This window comes from Spermophilus citellus, assembly GCF_964194105.1.
Source record: "Spermophilus citellus genome assembly, chromosome: 11".
Taxonomy (NCBI): domain Eukaryota; kingdom Metazoa; phylum Chordata; class Mammalia; order Rodentia; family Sciuridae; genus Spermophilus; species Spermophilus citellus.
Window position 1 is genome coordinate 66642473 of NC_138192.1, and position 18950 is coordinate 66661422.

The 18950-nt window shown below is 34.1% G+C and overlaps 1 protein-coding gene across 2 annotated transcripts in view; it reads right to left on the reverse strand.

The window, feature by feature from the left end:
* The window catches only part of KCNH7 (potassium voltage-gated channel subfamily H member 7), a gene marked incomplete at both ends in the record, with an annotated part of 466478 nt that overhangs the window by 123742 nt on the left and 323786 nt on the right, over positions 1 to 18950 (reverse strand). For both annotated transcript variants that reach the window (XM_081261820.1, XM_081261819.1), the window contains 2 exons: positions 99 to 119; positions 4746 to 5174. In XM_081261820.1, the coding sequence (XP_081117946.1) occupies positions 99 to 119; positions 4746 to 5174 (450 nt within the window). The remainder of the gene's footprint in view (positions 1 to 98; positions 120 to 4745; positions 5175 to 18950) is intronic.

Below are 18950 nucleotides of genomic sequence, written 5' to 3' on the forward strand. Positions count from 1 at the left end.
AGATGTGGCACTGAACAGGGCATACAGCAGGCAAGTTGACATGCCGAATAAAAGGGCCATTTAAGCATCAGATGGTGAGACTTGGGTGCGTACGTTACCTTTGACATTGCGACCATTGTCTGTTTTAAGCATATAAGGACACAAAAAAGAGAGAGATATAAAAAAACGACTAAAATTATGTTATACACACTGGATAACCTTTGTAAAAACTGTCAGTGAAAACAGGAGGTAAAGATTGAAAATGTAGCATTAATTGAAATTAACATTGCCTATTATCCAACCATACACCAAAACTATTTGCCATAACAGACAGTCTGCTGAAATACATGAAATATTTATCTGAATTTAAATGCATTCCAAGGTACGTATTTTATAATTATGACAGTTTGGGGAAGATACCCACAGCTACCTGAAGTTGTGATAACTGTCAGTGTTGTCAAAAGCCAATTTGGTTATTTCTTTGACCATTACTTACAATATATTCAGAAAAAGATTACACGATATTGTGCACGTTAACTAATTTTTTTCTATACTTAACCCAGTATGTTGATAAGAAAAAATGTTTGCAATACAACAGTTTATTTTAATAAATTATTAACTACCTACTCCCCAATGTTCTTTAATGTTTGTTTTAAAATAGCAAAAACAATTAAAGAGTCATTCTTATGTAAAACTAATGGGAAAAATTTCAGTAAGATTTGTCTGGATAAAGGGAATGTTTTTTATCTGTATTGTCACACTTCAGTGTGGTATCTAGAATATTTAGAAAATTTGTGTAAAGTGGGCTGAGTTAAAGTCTTATTTTAGATGTATTTTCAAATTGAAAGTAAAATGTTACATATTGTCTGTTTACAAAACATGTATCAAGAGTTTTCAAACACTAAAGTTAAAAAACAATGAAGTATTTTCAAACCATTCAAATATATCCAAGATTTTAAACATCTGTTTAACATTTGGTTGACATCGATACTATCACTGTGCACATATAAAAACTTTCCTTTTTTCATTTTTGTTTTTGGTACTGGATAGAACTCAGGGTCCTTTATAGCCAAGCTACATCCTCAGACCTTTTAATTTTAAAATTTTAAGATGGGGGTCTCACTAAAGTTGCTGAAATTGATCTTAAATTTGTGATCCTCCTCCCTCAGCCTCCAGAGTTGCTGGGATTACAGATGTGGGTCATCTTGCCTGACCAACTGTGCACATTTAAAATCTTGAGATATATAATAATTGTGTCAAATCTTACATTTAAAGTAATTCCCATAGTGTGGCATACTGAATTGCTGGAGTAGATATTGCCTTTTACAGAGATATACAAATAGAATGTTGCCATTGAGGACAACTCTCTTCCTTCTGTGAGGGAGTCATGAAAAGTGAACAGGGAGGTTGTAAGAAATATTGATTACACAGAAATAATTTCTCCATGAGAAGATGGGTGATAAAAAATGAGTAAATAACAACTGCCTTCATGTAATTAAAATTTATGTTTGTACTCACCAAACCTAGAAATTACAAATAAAAATTCCAAATTTCAAGAAAGCAAGTAAAATTTAGATTATATTGTTAATGCAGCTTTGGCATTCCAAAACAAAGTGAGATGTTTCTGGACTTTCACTGAGATCCGCTTGCTATTTCTCCAAGGTATAATGTAAGTGCAGAAATTAGAGTAGTTAGAGCCTTTTCTAACAGTTCAACAGACTAATTTCGTGTATTCTGAATCTAATTATAAACAAACTGAAACTTATGTTTTGTATGTGTATTTTTACAATTTTCTTTTTCTGGTAGTACATTTTTATTAAATTTATAAATGGATTACTCTGTGATTTATTAGAAAAACATATTCTGGTCCTTTACCATGAATGGTTTGAGAGACACAGTTCAAAGGTATTGAATAAATAAGAGGATTATGGAAAATATTATGCACTGTTATATTTACAAAGTATTTAAAGTTCCATAAAAATAGCCTATAGGGGGTGGGATTTTTCTGTCTGAATGAGACAATAACTGCATTCAAAGTCTGGTTTATGTTGGATTTAATCTGCTAACCAATTTGATGGATTCATAAAGTAAAATCAGTTTTAAAGATTTTCACCTACCCTTTTCAATGTCTCAGTTTCGAAAATATAAAAAGATGTAGATGTAGGAAATGTAATTTCTTCTATGCCCACCAGTGATTTTGTAGCTAAAATTGCTCTAAAGCTGAAGTACAAAATACCCTCTAAATTTATCGATCTATAGTCACACGTTGACTATAGCATCTGGAAGAAAGTGATACAGTTTCTGAAAATAGCCTAACTTGGATGGGGGAGGAAAATTGAGAATGATCATAATATTAAGTGTCCATTCATAGTACCTGTTCTGAGCAAAGCAAAAATATTAAGTCATCCTTTCCTGTAATTGTGCCAGCAACTGTGTTCTAAAAAGAGACCACATAAACTGAAAACAATAAAATTAAGTTATGAAATACCACCTAAGCTACAGAGAGCCACTGTCAAAGTCTGTAGGATGATTATGTAATGTATCAGTTTAATTTTAAAATTTATTGTTTTTGGGTTTTTTTGAATGGTTCATCCTATAATTTGGGTACTTTCCTGAGAATTTCTGGATGGTCAGTCTCTTAAAATGTATGATTGCTAAAAATGATCAAACTAGCTGGAATAATTAAAAGATTTATTGGTGGTTTGAATTATCATATGGAACTTATGGTCGTTATTCAGTCCTAAAGTCTCTTGTTCAAGGATCAAATTATAGAGGTTTCGTTCTGTTAGGAAATGTTGAGCCCAACATCACCAGAAGGTGTAGTTCCTTACATGATTACCCAGGTTGGGAGCTGTCTTTGATTTTATTTTCCTTTTGACCTTCTTTGTACAAGAGATTAAAAAGGGTGTACTAATTGCTCTTCTGAAGTATGTATTTTTTCAAATCTGTCTTATAGCAAACTGCTATTTCTGTTTCTGAGATATTGATTTATCTCTTTGAATTCTTTCCTGACAACTCATTTTCTTTCAACTTTTCTGCCTTTTGTACTTCACTGTGCCCTTTAGATAAAGATCCACCACATGATTCAATCCTAAGACTCTGGTTTAAATTTAGAGTTTTGGCAAGCAAATAATGCATTATTTCCTGATGGGTGAGATTTTCAAACATAATTCATGAGCATGGTCCTCTTAATATCAAACACACACTTATTGAACACCTGTCAAGAAGTAGACCATTGTGTGGATACTAGGACTGCAGAGCTAAATACCCTAAGCGCCTGTGCGTGGGCAGCTCATAGCGACACAATTATTTCTTTGAATGCCTACCAACAATGACAGGTATATAATACATAATAAATAAAGAATGTAATAAATGTTATAATATATGTAAATATTGCTTTGAACACTCAGCTGTAAAGTCATTAAATGCTTCTGGTTTGGGAAGGGGAAGTGGATGCTGGCAGCTGAGCAGGAGTGTGAGGGGTAAAGAGGGTAATAACATTTCAGGCAGAGGAAAGTAAGGGGGAAAATTTTGTTATGTGTTTTGGGAACTGGCAAGTGATCTTGGCACTGGCTTAGAATAGATTAGACAGGAGGTGAGGCAGTTTGCTGAGGATAAAACCGAGACTTGAACAGGTAACTGTGGCCATTTTGTGAAGTGCCTAGTCCTGTGTTCTAAGGAGCCTCAGGATCAGATTTCAGCTTCACTGAGACAAAGGGCAAACAGCATGGTGATGAGGGCAATGAAGGAATGTGAATCAGCTGAAGGGCATCAGCCTCTCCAGAAAAAACAGCTCTGAGAGTCAGAAAAGTGGGACTGAAGCATTCAGGACTCTCAGACTCCTAGGGAGAGTTCAGTAACTCCCTCAGGGAGCAGAAGAGAGGGAGGGGTTTAAAACATTGCATGGATTTGACTGTGGACTCTTGAGACAGGGATCCTGGGTTTGAAGCCAGGCTCTGACACTAACTGTAATCTTGGGCTAGCTATCTATTAAGACATCCAAGCCTAGTTTTCTCATCTATATAATTGGGCTTAAAACTAGTTCTTAATTTATAAGGTTAGAATTAAATGATAGTCAATGTTTGTCTGCACTTATATTGTCTCAGGCATAGAAAGCACTCAAAACACAATGTGACCCATGATCGTGCTAACCATGGCTTGTTTCTGTGGTTGCTTTTCAAGCAGCCTTATTTTCACCTGTGGGTCATATAAGAATGTGAACACAGAGAGGCCAGGGAGGAATTCATCAATTCTGATTTTGCTTTTCAAGTTCATTGGTGGGTGGGTTTTATCCCCTACCTTTTCTCCTGTCTCCTACTTGTACTTTATCTCTGTCAATATTTCACATTTTCATAGCCCTCCTTTTGGAAAGAGTAGGCCAGTAACACGGCACCCTTCTCTTCCTTCCCAGGGCATTACCATTTGCTACATGTGGCAAAATTAATTATGCTTGAGCTGATAGTGTTCATCATCTAAGTATGCTTTATATTAAACATTAATTAATTAATACTCCATGAAGTAGGCAGATAATGGTTATCATACTATTTCAGAAACATTGATGAAGAAGTCAGAAGAAACTGAATTATTCACTAGAGTTCAAAAAAGACGTGAAAACAATGCTGAATAATAGACCCACATGTTTAGTAGCCTTTAATCACATTTTTTTTCTTCCAAGGCAGAGGTTTAATGTTGAAATAAAAATTAATTAGGAAATAATCTTTCTTTACTCATTAACGTAATTCCATGTGTAAAAAAATTTGACATACCTTCACTGGCATGTCGGTCTCTAAATATGTTCTTGGGGTGGACACTGAATCCTTCTATGTCATGTACTGAAGATGCCCTCCGTATGCTACAGAGGCTTTCTCTTGATCTGGAGTGGGTCAGTTGGGAACTTGACTGCAGCATGTCAGGGTAGAGTCTGTCCCATTGCCTTTTGGGAGAGGAATGGTCAAGAGGTCCAGATATATTCACCAAGGGAGAACATTTGCTGGGCTGTATCAAAGCTTTTGTATCATCTGCTTCAGAGGGGCTGCAGCTTTCTTTTGTAGGAGACTTAAAGTGCTTCATGGCTACGGAATCATCACTGTGTTTAGATGAGTCAATTACTACCACATCAGGATCTTCTTGTGGTAAGGATTGCTTTCTGTAAGTGAGAACTCTCAGAGCAGGGAACTTGAACCCAAAAAGTTTCCCTACAAAGGGAGACAGGAAAGAGCATTGTTGTAAGAAAATGAATATAGCTTTAAACAAAAACTAACACTGTCAATTCATATTCAAACATTAAGTAAAAAAATATTAATCAATACTTCATTAGGGTCAGCTACAGTTGGAATAAGGGATATTATGAGAAAACTTCTCTGAAAACAATATGAATTATCTTACAGGTAGTAAGAAAACAGAAAAATGTGTTCATTATGTTTCTTAGATAAAATAAACTCCAGTGTTAGGAAAGTATTATTTAGATGACAGGAGACATTTTCAGCTTTAATAAATTAAAAATATGTTGTTATGATTTAGATATAAAGTACCCCCCAAAAGCTCACGTGTGGGATAATGCAAGGTTTAGTGTGAAATGATTTGGTTATGACAGCCGTAACCCAATCAGTGAATTAATCCAGTGTTAGAGATTATCTGGGTGGGAAATGTAGGCAGTTAGGGTATATATGGAAGAGGTAACCCTAGGGCTGGCGGGGGACAGGGGATGTCTGCCTTTTGTGTTTATATTTTGTCTCTGGTAAGCAGAGCTCTATCTCTGCTTCTTGGTGCCATGGTACTAGCTGCTTTCCTCTACCACACACTTCTGCCATGATATTGTTCCTTATCTCAGGCCCACAGGGATGGAGTCAGCCATCTGTGGACTGAGACCTCTGAAACCGTGAGCCACCAAATAAACTTTTCCTCCTCTAAAATTGTTCTTGACAGGTCTTTTGGTCCTAACGATGAAAAAGTTTACTAACACATTTTGTTGTACATTCTCAGCTCATATAGGAGAGGAAAGAGGAGGGCATCATATGAGAAGGGACAAGGACAGGGATGAGTATAGTGTGTGTTTGGAAGTTACCAATGGGAGCTATAGGGAAGGAAAGGTGAGGGAGTGAGGAGTCAATCTTATATGTCTTGAAGGTTTATGTTGAATAATATTTTAGGTTGATTCGAGTGGTAAAGGGGTCATCTGTGTCACAGAGTTTCCTCATTCCATCTTGAATTCTGGAAAGACTTTTGGTTTCCAAAAGAGATGTACTGAAATAATAAGAATTTTTTTCTGCTTTCTTTTCTTTTCACTGATAATCCTGAAATTTAAGAGTATGACATGAAATGTCAAACATATCTAAGAATGGAATATAGAGAAGGGCAACAAAATACCAACATTAAAGGATGGATATCAAAAATTTTAAATTAGTTCATAAATATATAACAATAAAGCATTCAACGATGAAATGTAATTTTAACAAAGACATAGTAAAGTGCGCAAATTTAAACAAGAGGATATAATTTTTTCCACCCTTCGGTTTGGCAGTAAATGAAAAAAAAATGAGCATAACATCCAGTGATGGCAAAGATTACTGGTTGCTCATTCTGATTCTTTGTTAGTGGGATTGCAACCTTCACACTCTGGAAGAGTGATCTGACAATAATTAAGGTGAAAAAAATACATGCTTTTCATCTCAGTAACTCATATATAGCATATTATAAAGGCATAAAAAATAAAAACAATCTGAAGTCCATTATGAAAATATGTGAATAAATCATGGAATTTTTTATGCTTAGGAATCTTAATGACATTCTTAAAAATGTACATATTATGTATATACACACACTATATATACATTATATATAGTGTGTATATGTATATATATATATATATATATATACACACACACACACACATATATATATATACATGTTTTGATTGAAAAGTTGTTCAAATATACTGTTAAAAAGAGAGTTTTGAATCAGTATGTTTATGATATTATTATTCATAAACAAAAATACAGTAAAAACCTATAATTGCTCATATAAGTTGCATGGCAGCAGAGAAAGATGTGGAAGAAATGATTCCAAACTTTTACTGCTAATTAGCTCAGTGGGTGGATTTGAAAGGAGGTTACAATGTTTGCATTCTCCTTATATATCTCTACTGTTCATTATAACAATCAAGCATTCTCTTATAAATTAAAAAAATAAAGCAATAAAACTTCCACCCCTGAAAGAAAACAGAAGTTAAAAGAAAGCATCCAAAGAATAATTTGTAATTCAAATCTTCTCTAATATTATTTGTAAAAAAAATGACAATAAGTAAAATTTGTAGTTTTAGGGAAAGTATTCTGGGTCCACATCACCCTATGGATTTATAATTATATGTTGCTTTTCTGATTATTTATCTTATATTTTTGGTCTACAGGATTTCCATCTTTTCATATTCTTAAAATATCACGGTATCATTCTTTAATAATTTACTATGGACTTTTAAGTGCATTGCAGATGGCTCTAAGACATGGAAAAACACTTATGAAAACTCATGAAATTTTCTACATTTTGAGTTTATTAATTTCAGTTGATGGTCTCACCTACACATATATTTTCAGTTCTCTTTAATTGAATGACTCACAAATTTATATCTCTAGTCTTGTCTGAACTATGAGTTTCTAACTTGCATATCTAATGGTGTCACCAACATTTCTACTTAGAAATCATAAAAACATCTCAAAATCTAATAGCAAATTCTGATCTTGTAATCTATCCCTCCACACCTAGCCTTTTTTCATTGAATGGCATTACATCCATCCAGATGAATCAGACTTAGACTTGAGGGTCATTATAGAAATTGTTCTATCTCATACTCATTACTTACATCCAATTGTATCAATCAATCCCTTAATTGTGTTCATTGTTCATCTTCTGAATATCTTCTGAATGTTTCCATTTTTCTTACTTCTACTACTCTTCCCTGGCTCTAAGCTACTATAATGATTCACCGCATTTCTTGTAATAGGGTGATAATCCACTTTTAATATGTTCATATTTACCTTACTATCCATCCTTAAAATAATATTTTATGCCTTTTAAAAACTTCACAGCTGATCATGTACACTATTGCCTAATCCTCACTTCTGTCCCAATGTCTTGCTTTGGAAATGAAGACAAAATTCCTCCACCCTGAAGCTTTAGCTATCCTCCTTACTATCTGGAATCCATCCATGAGGACTTTTTAATTCCTCTGGAGGCCTGTGTGTCTATCAGACTCCAGATTTCCTTCTTTTTGGGGATTGTGCACCACAGTTATTTTCTTAAGGAACCATATTAATACCACTTTATGTTTTTCACCACAGATAATAATTACACATTACTCCAGCAAATGGAGTAGAGGCCTCCTCAGGGAAGGGCACCTGTCTGTTTTGCTCACTATTGAGTCTAGTCCTTATTGAGAGTCTGATTATGGTATGATGGATGGATTTCCATAAACAGGTTCTAAACTTAACTGAGAATATGCTCAATTTTGACTATAGAAAACTAGAATATTTAATTTCTCTTGCACTCCTAATTAATCTTAACCTCCCAGAACTGTATTGACTCATATTAACTAAAATAATTAAGTATAACTCGACAGTTTATGGGGGGGGTGAACTAAATGCCATGCCATATATACCTGAAACAACTTTTATTGTCAGTGGATGGTCTTACCTACACATTTCACCATTTTACAGAGGTTATTGATTGCTACCATTCTGATTCTAGTATATACAAGTGTCATGCTCCTCATCATCTAGCAAAGTTTATATAAAGTACATGTTACAAAACATTTTAGAATTTAGCAGCCTAATTTGCTATTACAACCTTTCATTCTTGGTCTAGGAGTTAAAAGTTTTTAATATAATTGAAATAAGAATTATCTCTTTGATAAAAGACATGACACTATGCAAAGACAAACCCCAAGTACATTCTACATAAGAATCTTGACTAATAAAGATGAGAGTACCCAGTCTGCACAAATAAGATTAAATATCAGTGCATGGCAATAATTGTTTTGCAAGCATTCTTACATATTTCCACCAGCAACTTTTATATGATCAGGTAAATTGTCAAGTTAAAAATCAATGAACTACATCAAAGTCATTTGATTAGTTTTTAATGAATATGAAATTGAGTTATAAAGTAGTTTACAAATCAATTTTGCAAGCTTATTACAATACATTGAAGGTCAGTGCCTAGTTTTATTCATTCTTCATCAGTTACATTACCCTCCTCCTTTAAAAATAGTTCACTGGCTTTCTTAAATTAATGACCACACAAGGCTTTTAGTTTGCTCTTATAGTGCAGGCATATCCAAGGTGGTACAGATGGTCTTTTCTGCATCACTAGGTTAATATGACCATGTTATATTGCATTTCAGATTTAGTTGTCTAACAGTAGTTCATCCAGAAAAAATGCACATTGAGAAATTTGCTCAGTGCTAACACTTTCAGGCATGAAATACAAAACGTAGATAAGTGTACTATTCTTATGAATCCTAACAATGAAAATAATACTGTAACTATTCAGATTTTATTATATTTATTTTCATACTTGAATAATTAAAGTAGATAATATTTAGTCTCTCATAAAATGCCCAATAAATGTGAAATTAAAAAAAAAACATAATAAGGCTTTCAGAGATTTACACATTCTCAGAAAAATAAAAAGTACTGAGAAACTACTTATATGATGAAAATTTTGTTTGAACACATTATTTTTATTGAAGACGGTGTATATTTGCTAACACATAGGATACTAAAAACAATATCTTTTGGGGGGAAGAACAAATAATTCTGTAAAAGTCGCCATCTATTTTTAATCATTGAAATTCCTCATGATATAACTTAACTGTTAGTTCTCAATCATATCCTTGCTTCAATTTCTCATTATTTCCACAAAATTTTAGAATTGCGCTTATCTAATAATTTTTCTATGAAATCCATTAAAATATAAATTAAAATGATTTGATTCTTGCTTAATTAATTTACTTAATTGAATTATGGACTGCAAAGTGGAGAGAATCTTAAATGCAATTAGTCATGCCAACCAGAGACTAATAGGGCCAGGAAGGAGTGTCCATGAGTGTGGAGTGAAGTGGATTTAGGGATGCTGTAAAGTCCATAAGCAGAGGTCTTGCCCCTCATGGAGGATTTGTGGTGGTGGGAGAGTATCTAAGATTAAATCCCTGCAAATAGTACAAAAGATTTAACGGGGAGTATTCTCAGGAGACGTATCTCTAAGGAAGGCAGGATTGGAAGCAGAAGTTAAACTGAAGCTTCAGCCAAGCCTCCTGGGAGCTGTGGAGCTGGGAGAACACTTTAGGGTTGCTGCCTCTACAGTGATTGTTCTCATGCCTTGCTACAGCAATAACTTCCCCATGACCTCCATCTACTGCCCTAAGACTCCTATTATTTCAAGATTCCAATTTGGTCCCACAATCAGTCTGCTAAATGAAGTCAAGGTATCTGGCCTTTGTATCTCTGCATCAGTCAGTCACTGGTGATAGTCACCCCATGGTAGAGGTCATAACCCTGGATGAGGTCCTTCCCTGCCTTTGATTACAATTCCTAGTGAGGGGCAGAGCTGGGTACCAGATGCAGTCAGTGCTCTAAGCAGCTAGGTTGTCCCAGTCAAAACGAAGGGGTCTGGACTTATACCATAGTGTCCAGTACAGAAAGGGAGAGAGGGGCATCTTCTGGTCTGAAGAAGTCATCACATGAATTAATTCCAGTCAGTTATTATGACACAAATAAAGATGCATGAAATAATATTAGCACATCTTTCTAAAGTTAGGATACTCATATATCTGACACTTGAATTGGAAGCCTAAAAATAAGTGGGAATTTGTTTTTCAGCCAGATAATCCTGGATGTGGAAAGCAATGTGATTTTAATCCTAGAGTCAAAGAGAATAAAAGATCAAATTTGATGGGAGATATAGGGAAGTTGATTGATATGTCTACTTTTTTCATTTTGGGGAGAAAATTTTTATAGACGCACCCTGAAAGGAGATGACTCTTTCTTATTGCTAAATATTTAAGAGGTATATAATGCTTATGGGCTGCTAGAACAATCCAGAACATTTTGAAAGGACTTAGCAGCTAAACTGGGAAAAATAACTCAGTACTGATAAAGTGGTTACCCTGGATCTCAGGGTGAGGATCTCACCAGCACAGCCAGTGCAGTTTTGGTGCTAGTGATGAACAGATCTTGTGATGAGGGTATGATCTAGTGGACCTGAAGCTAAATATAATGCTCCTCAAAGGAGCAGAAGTGATCAGTGAATGCCTTGGGAAACTAAGAATTCTGTGAAACATACTAGGAAAAAAAAAGCGCATGTTTTTACAAAATTACAGTGAGTGTAGGACCAAACTGGAATCTTGAAGTAATGTGAGTCCCCAGGCAGAGGCAGAGGTCGGGGAAGTCAGTGCAGCAGCGAGGCATGAGAAGATGTAGTGGCCACCAATACCAATGCATGTCTGCAAACAGGTCCAAAAATGCTGATGTTATCTGAGAGCCATTGCTTCCAGACTGGCCAGGTAATCACGAGAGCAAAGAGGCAGAAACTATACATTGGAATAAGGGAGAAGAGAGGACACGGTCATGGGTGCTTTAAGCCACTCAAGGTTAAAATCTTCTGTTAAGAGAAGCTGGAAATTAGAGCAAACACACTAGTATTATATACACTTAATTCGTTTCTAATGTGTAAAATAACTGCTTAATAAATCTATTCATGATTTACCTATACTGTAATTTAGTTTCTCTCTGATAGATTTCTTCCTTTTCCAAATGTCAAGTTTAAAGAGTGCATTCAAATCTGGCAAAAGTGATAATACTGTAACCTAGATTGATCTTTGATGAACATGCCATCACCACATCAATAAGGACTCTCTTAATGGAATGTTCCAAACACAAATGGGACAGACACCAGTTTCTCAAATGCTGTTTGAATAGGAACTGTCCTGGATTTTGGTATTGCTAGGTTACAAAACCTTCCAAATGATAGTCACATGGGGGCCTCTCTGGAATGTGTATGATGATCTGGGCATTCACTTACATCCATTGTTAATGGAGGAATAATGCATAATTTTTACTAGCAATTTTCTTGACCTGAGAAATACATATTGTCCAAATACTAGGTGGAAATATGACATGAATTTGATTACATCTATGACTGAACTTTTCCCAGATTTCTTTTGGCAACCATGACATGTTTCCTTTTTCTATATCAAATTTAATTTTCAGAATGAGGAGACTTCCAAATACATGATAATAGTACACAATTAGTTACATTTTAAAACCTTTAATTAAATTCTTCTGAATAATGGATTGATTGTATAGTAGTGCTTGCTGAATGGGACATTCTGTTACTGCCGTTCTTCATCTTTGAATTAAAGAATGACTTTCAGCTCCAAAGGAGAATAGTAAAAATACTGAGAAACCCTTTTATAAATGAGCTTGAGTTCTACAGAAAATTTCTTTGTTCGTTAGCTTGGGGTCTGAAAACAGATATAAATTTGGGAGAGTAATGCAGCTGTCGATACAAATGTATATTTTATGTGTTAATTATCCAGAGCGAGTCCATAACATATGAATATGTTTTTAGTAGCTTAAATTAGCTAGATAATTGTCTAAATTATTGGCTATATTTTGTAAGCATCAACTTAGCTTCAGTGGATGCTTTTAGAATAATTCAAACTTTAATTTTAGTAAGAAAAAGAGTAGGATTCTCTTTGATTAGTAAAGTATGATTTTAATCTTTTCAAAGATAACAATATATCCTTTACAGTACCTTAATAAGATTAAATTGCAAAAGTTTATTTCTGAAAATTACTGTCAGAATAAGATACTATAGAAATTTGAGCTTATTTTGTGTTTTACTTAAAATTAGCTTTACTTAAAATTCATTTTTATGGTTTTTATCTCATTGTTAATTAACTTTGACTGTGGCTTTCAAATTTCCTGGGTCTCAGAATGACTTGAAATATTTGTTAAAACACAGATTGTTGAATATCTGTGTTTCTGAATCAAGTGTTTTGGTATGGGGCAAAGGACATGCATTTCAAGCATGTTGAAAAATAATGCTGATGGTCTTTTACTTGGAGAATCACTGACTTGTCAATGTGACCAATGTTCATTCAGCAGAAAAAAGTAAATCATTCAATGCAAAATTAATGTATTCATTTATTTATGTTTTCTACCCACAGATACTGGGTACGTACTATTTGCAAAATATAGACATAGTTGAAAGAACATACAATGTCCCTGCTATGAGATAGAGAGGAAAGGTTCCTGGCACTTTAAATAAGGGATTTGTCCTATAGTATTCCATATCCTCACCTCACTTTCTGGTTTTATTCTGTGGTGCCTTCATTCACTTATTGTATTGTCTACTAGGTGAACAATGTTACTAATGTAGTTGAGGGAACACGGGCAGGATCAAGTCTCAGGGGAGAATGCTATACAGGTGGAAAGTCCTCAGGAATAAGTATGCTAGGAGGAATTATCACTATTATATTTTATCAGAGGGGATACTATGTTATGCAAATGAAATGGCATGAAATGAATAGCGGTTTCGAGAAAACTTTTGTGAAGTAAGGGATGTGATGGGAGATGAAGCTGAGGAAGCATCAGAAGCCATGTGGAAGGTCTTTTGTATTTATGCACACTTAGGGCTTTGCAGTTTTATATTCTGGGGCAATAGAGAAACACTGCAAGGGCTATAAATAATGGATTATTATGATCTATTTTAAATTTACATATTATCCTGAAGAAAAGAAGCCGAAAGCAGGGATAAAATTATGAGACTATTTTTCAGTCTAAATAAGAGGTGTTCAAAGTCTGAGCAAAGAATTTACTCTAGGATGAATGGGAGAGATATTTAAGAGGTCTGTTTTGACCACCCATTGGCAAAGAGTAGAGAGGATTAGACGGAAGGAGAAGCTTAGCATCATGCTAGAATTTCTGGCTTAGGTGGCTTGGATGATGATACCATTCGTTATGAATGAAGCTGAACAATTTTTGGTGGGATAGGTTATATGGTTGTTCCAGATAGAACCTTAAATTTTAGCTTAAAATGCTAAATCTTCCAGAAATATTAAATTTTCCAAAGCATATATCCATTGAGCAGGTGGAAACACAGGATTGTAAATAATGAGAAAAGTCTAAAGAAAGTTTTGAGTCTAAAGAATATAAAAATTTATGAGAAGGTCTTTTTTTCCATATGTAACAGACAAGATTGTCCAAATAGGATTTATATAGAAGATGACTATGAAGCGAGGAAGACGAAAAGAACCTCCTGAAAGATTAAACAGTGTTTAGGAGTAGAGTTAAGGGAGATGTGATTTGTGGCTCTGTGGCAGAGCACTTGCCTAACATGTACAAGTCCCTGGGTGGGGTTCCCCAGCACTGTAACAAACAAACAAACAAAACCGAAAACAACAACAAAAATAAGGAGACATGAGGAATGCAACAAACTGGAAAGCATGCCCCATCTAAAGTAGGTCGCCAGTATTCTGTTCTTACTTATTATGTAGGGTGTGTAGCTGTGTGTGTGTTTGTGTGTGTGTGTGTATGCCAGATATCCTAATTTTAATGTGTAATATTCCGTTTTTCAACATGTTGGCAACAAATTTAACTAATTAAAACTTTAAAAAATATGATGTGATATAAACAAAATGTGTCTGTTGAAAAGTAAGTTATTTATTTTCAGCAGCATGAGTATGAGCAACAGAAGAAGGAGCCAGTAGAAAACATTGGCAAGAGAGGGGCCATCAGTGCAGATGCATTGAAAGAATGGAGTCTGATCCATCTCACTTCCCAGTGAGACACATTGATTGAGGGTGGGCTGTTTAGGGCATTCTCACCCCAAGCCTTTCCATGGCTCAGCTCTGAGGCATCAGAGGTGAGGTCATCCGTGGGGGAATAAAAGAGTGGATTTAGGATCAGATCCAAGTGAAATCCAGAGAAGGTTCACAATATTGCTAAGGGAAATGGTGAAGAATCTGAAAAGAAAAAAAATGTATTTCATATATAGTTTTTGACAGGTAGTGTAATCATTTATTTACTTGATAACATTCAATATCTTCTTGAGAATAAGGAAAATTTAACTTGAGCATATTGTGTATTAGGAAATGTCTAAATATTAGCAAAATCTTGATATTTTGTGGATTTTTGATAGTGATGGCAACACTAAATCAACCTAAATTGAAATAAATGTATTTTACATTGATAAAAGAAGTGAAAATATTATTTTAAAAATCTGTTTGGGACTATAAGTTAAAAGTCAATTTTTATTAATGACTTAAATAGCTTTTTAAAATAAGATTAAAAAGAAAAGCACTCTTTTTCTGTTTGGAAGTATATTATTTAATCAAGATTTTTTGTTTAATTTAGTTTCCTCTCAACTCTCTCAATAAAACTTTAGCAAATTGCAGTGTATATATTTTTAACCAAAATATGATAACAGATTTATGGTTTAGAATAGAAGACATGTGAAATTCAAATATATTTTTCAGTAATTTAAAATTATACTTCAAAATATCTTATTTAAAATGGATAAATCTATTTTTAAAAATAAGAAGCCTAAACATTAATAGTATAAACATTAACCCATAATTTGGTTCTATTCTGCACTGTAGAAATATTTCATAGCAGAGATATTAAAATAGGAACAAAAGAGAACAACTCTTTCCATTGGTATTAGCTCCTTTAGAAGTGTCTTCTTATATCTAGTAAGTAAAGTAAAATTTTCTTGTATCATTTGATTGTTTCAGATTGCATAATTTTTATAGAAGCCATCATTTAGAAAAACGTTCATATCTTTTATTTGCTATTTATATTTATTATGTAGAAGTTAATTGGCTCAGAGTGCAGTATTTATTAATTTGATAAGTATAACAATTAAAAATAACATTTTTATCTGTAGTTGTTTCATTCAAAGGGACATAAATAGTAAATACATATGTGGCTGGTCTTATATCTCACACAGAGAATAAGTTTGTGAAGAGCTCAATTTTCCCAAATAAATCTCCTTACTTTTCTTGTGTAGGGCCCTTGACTCTGAAAGTAGAGATTTACACTGAGGAATAATCTACCACTTCATGAAACAAGTCTCTGTTCTCCAGAACTTATTCAGGTCCTTTAATCATAGTCACTTTTAATGCTTTATCTTTTCTATTGCGCATTTAGCACTTTTTCTTTTTCATCTCATTTTAAAGCTTTATTTTTAAAAATCTGTACCTCTTATATTGTCACACCACAGTTTTTTCTCTACATTTCAGAAGGAGTTAAATTCATGGAAACTCACATTCTTTCCAAAACAAAACAAAAGAAAACAAAAACAGTAACATTTTTCCTTTTCCCACTACTCTAACTTAAGTCCTACCTCCCTGGGACATACACACACATGTGCATGTGTTTCTCTCTCTCTCTCTCTCTCTCTCTCTCTCTCTCTCTCACACACACACACACACACACACACATACACATACACACACACACTTACATGCACTTTATTTACATAAGAAGTGAAGCAGTGGTTAAGGATAATGCCAGATTGAAATTTGCTTTGTATGTATAATCATACACTTTTTTGTAACCACAGTTCCATTTCTGATCACTTCAAGTGATATTAAAACTTGCACTTGGACTGTAGGTTGGAAATAATATTATTATTTTGAGTTTAAGAAGTGTTTGCAATAATGTGGATTGGAATTTGATCATCTTTACTTCCTTCCTTCTGTATTTCTTTTCTTCCTTCCTCTCAAACAACAATGTTTGAAAGAGTCAAAATCATTATTTTACACTTGCACTAAAATAGTACTTTAAGAGAAATTAATCACCAGTGTTTGCCAAAGATGACATAATATCAAGTAGTAACTGGATGTATCAAAAGTTATCATGCATAATTTCTACCTATTAAATTTTTCTGCTTAATTTAACAATCAATTCTTAAAATACTGACACCAAGTAAAGGGAGATATAGACCACATAAGGACAAAAGGGTACAGTTAAAAACAACATACTGGTTGTAAACAATGAGCCTCTGAAATACTCTGGAAACCAATTTTTGTGTATAGTCATACTCTGTCCAGTGCCTGCCTGGGTGGGTGACAGCATAACACAAGGAAACTACTGATGTTCACAAAATAAGGTGCAGAATCTCCACTGTATTTGTCATGACTTGCACATGAAATACCACTTAAATTGAATATAAAGTTGCATAGATCAAATATTATATATAATATTGGTTATCTTCCATTTGGGAGACCAAAGTTTCAATTCTTTGTTTGCATTTCAGTTTTAAATGAACACATTATTATTATTATTATTTTTAAAATCCCTTTCTCTGTCCTACTGCAGATTTACTCCTCTCATTTTCATTTCCATCCAATTTGATGGACCATTAAAAAAAATCCCATGGGAAAAATGAAAAATTTGAGGAGACAATGAAGGAACTAAACTAGGCATTCTCTCAAACAAATGATGTTATTGATATTCATTACAGAAATAAAGGCTGACATTAGATGAAGTTTACTCCCAGGAGTCATTCAATAAGGGCTGAATATATTAGTGAAAAATACAACAGAATTGAAACAGTCATCAACATACAAGAAGACAACTTTGGAATAAAAATAGTTTTATAGTAGTTCAATTTTGTTTCTGAACATGTTATTTGGAAGACTGATGAATTTGGGACTTTGGTGTGTTTTTCCCAAGTGTAATATTGTTCAGGTTAAAACATTCAGTATATTGAATCACATTAATATATTTTCTCAATATTACTTTAATAAAATAGCATCTTTCTGTTATTTTGACATACCTAAGGAAGTAATTGATACTACAAAAATTATTAGTTGGTTTGATTTAGTATTCTACTTAGGCTTATACCATTGGCTTTTGAGACAACGGTTTTGTATTACAAATATTTGCTATTTGAACGTATATAAAATATAAAGGATAGCAAATGCTTTTCTCAAATACTAACATTTTGTGAAAGACTTCTAGCTTTTCATAGACAATGTCACCTCAATTCTAATTTCTTCATGTATCCTCCTCAAAATCATAGTAATCATTAAGGGAGGGGGGACAGAGATAGTGCCATAAATCATGCATAACAAAGTAATTGAAGAACAGGAACTTACTACTGCCAATATACAAACAAGAAAAGAAACTCCCAAGACCTTGCCAGCAGAATTGGCTAAAAATGCACTCTGCAAGGAAGAGTCAAGTGGAATAAAAAAGGAAAAAGAGGAGGACATCACCTTTGAGTGCTAAACCCCATATCAAAGAGTTCACCATCAGGAGAATAATACCCACAATGAGTAAAAAAGTACTAAAAACAAGACTGAGTGCTAGTTACTGAAGAAATAATGGAAGGGGATACAAAAAGTGCACAGGATCCCAGATACCCAAATCACAAAGGTCTGTTAAGCAGTTGGCATCAGACTCCTTGTCAGTAATAGTTAACACAAAAAAGGAAGCAATAACCTGTACCAGGCTCACAGGGTAGTGAAGTGTGAACCAGAGGGGCTTTTTCAATGTTGGCTGGCCTTCAAATATCAAGGCTATAGAAAAACCAAGGGAAAGCACTTGCAAACATTTCACCCAAGAAACTTTCCTGAAGAGAATACACTGTGTCTTAGAAGTTATGCTTAGGGAATTATTGACAAGTTGATGCAAACATTTCACTACACATATAAGATCAAAAAATAAACGGCTCCCACTCCTGCTGTATCAAAGTACACAAGTTGTTCGTCACTCCCCGGTTATTTTGCTGCAGCCGGACTGAGGCACAAAACAAAATTAAGAAGTATATACACATTATATACTTGATAAGCTATACCCACACCAAACAAAATGGGAGTAGAAGAAAAAAATGCAAAATAAGCTAATTAAGTGCCTTGTTAGTAAATAGATGGGAGTCAAGTGGAACAATTTAGATCAACAAACTGA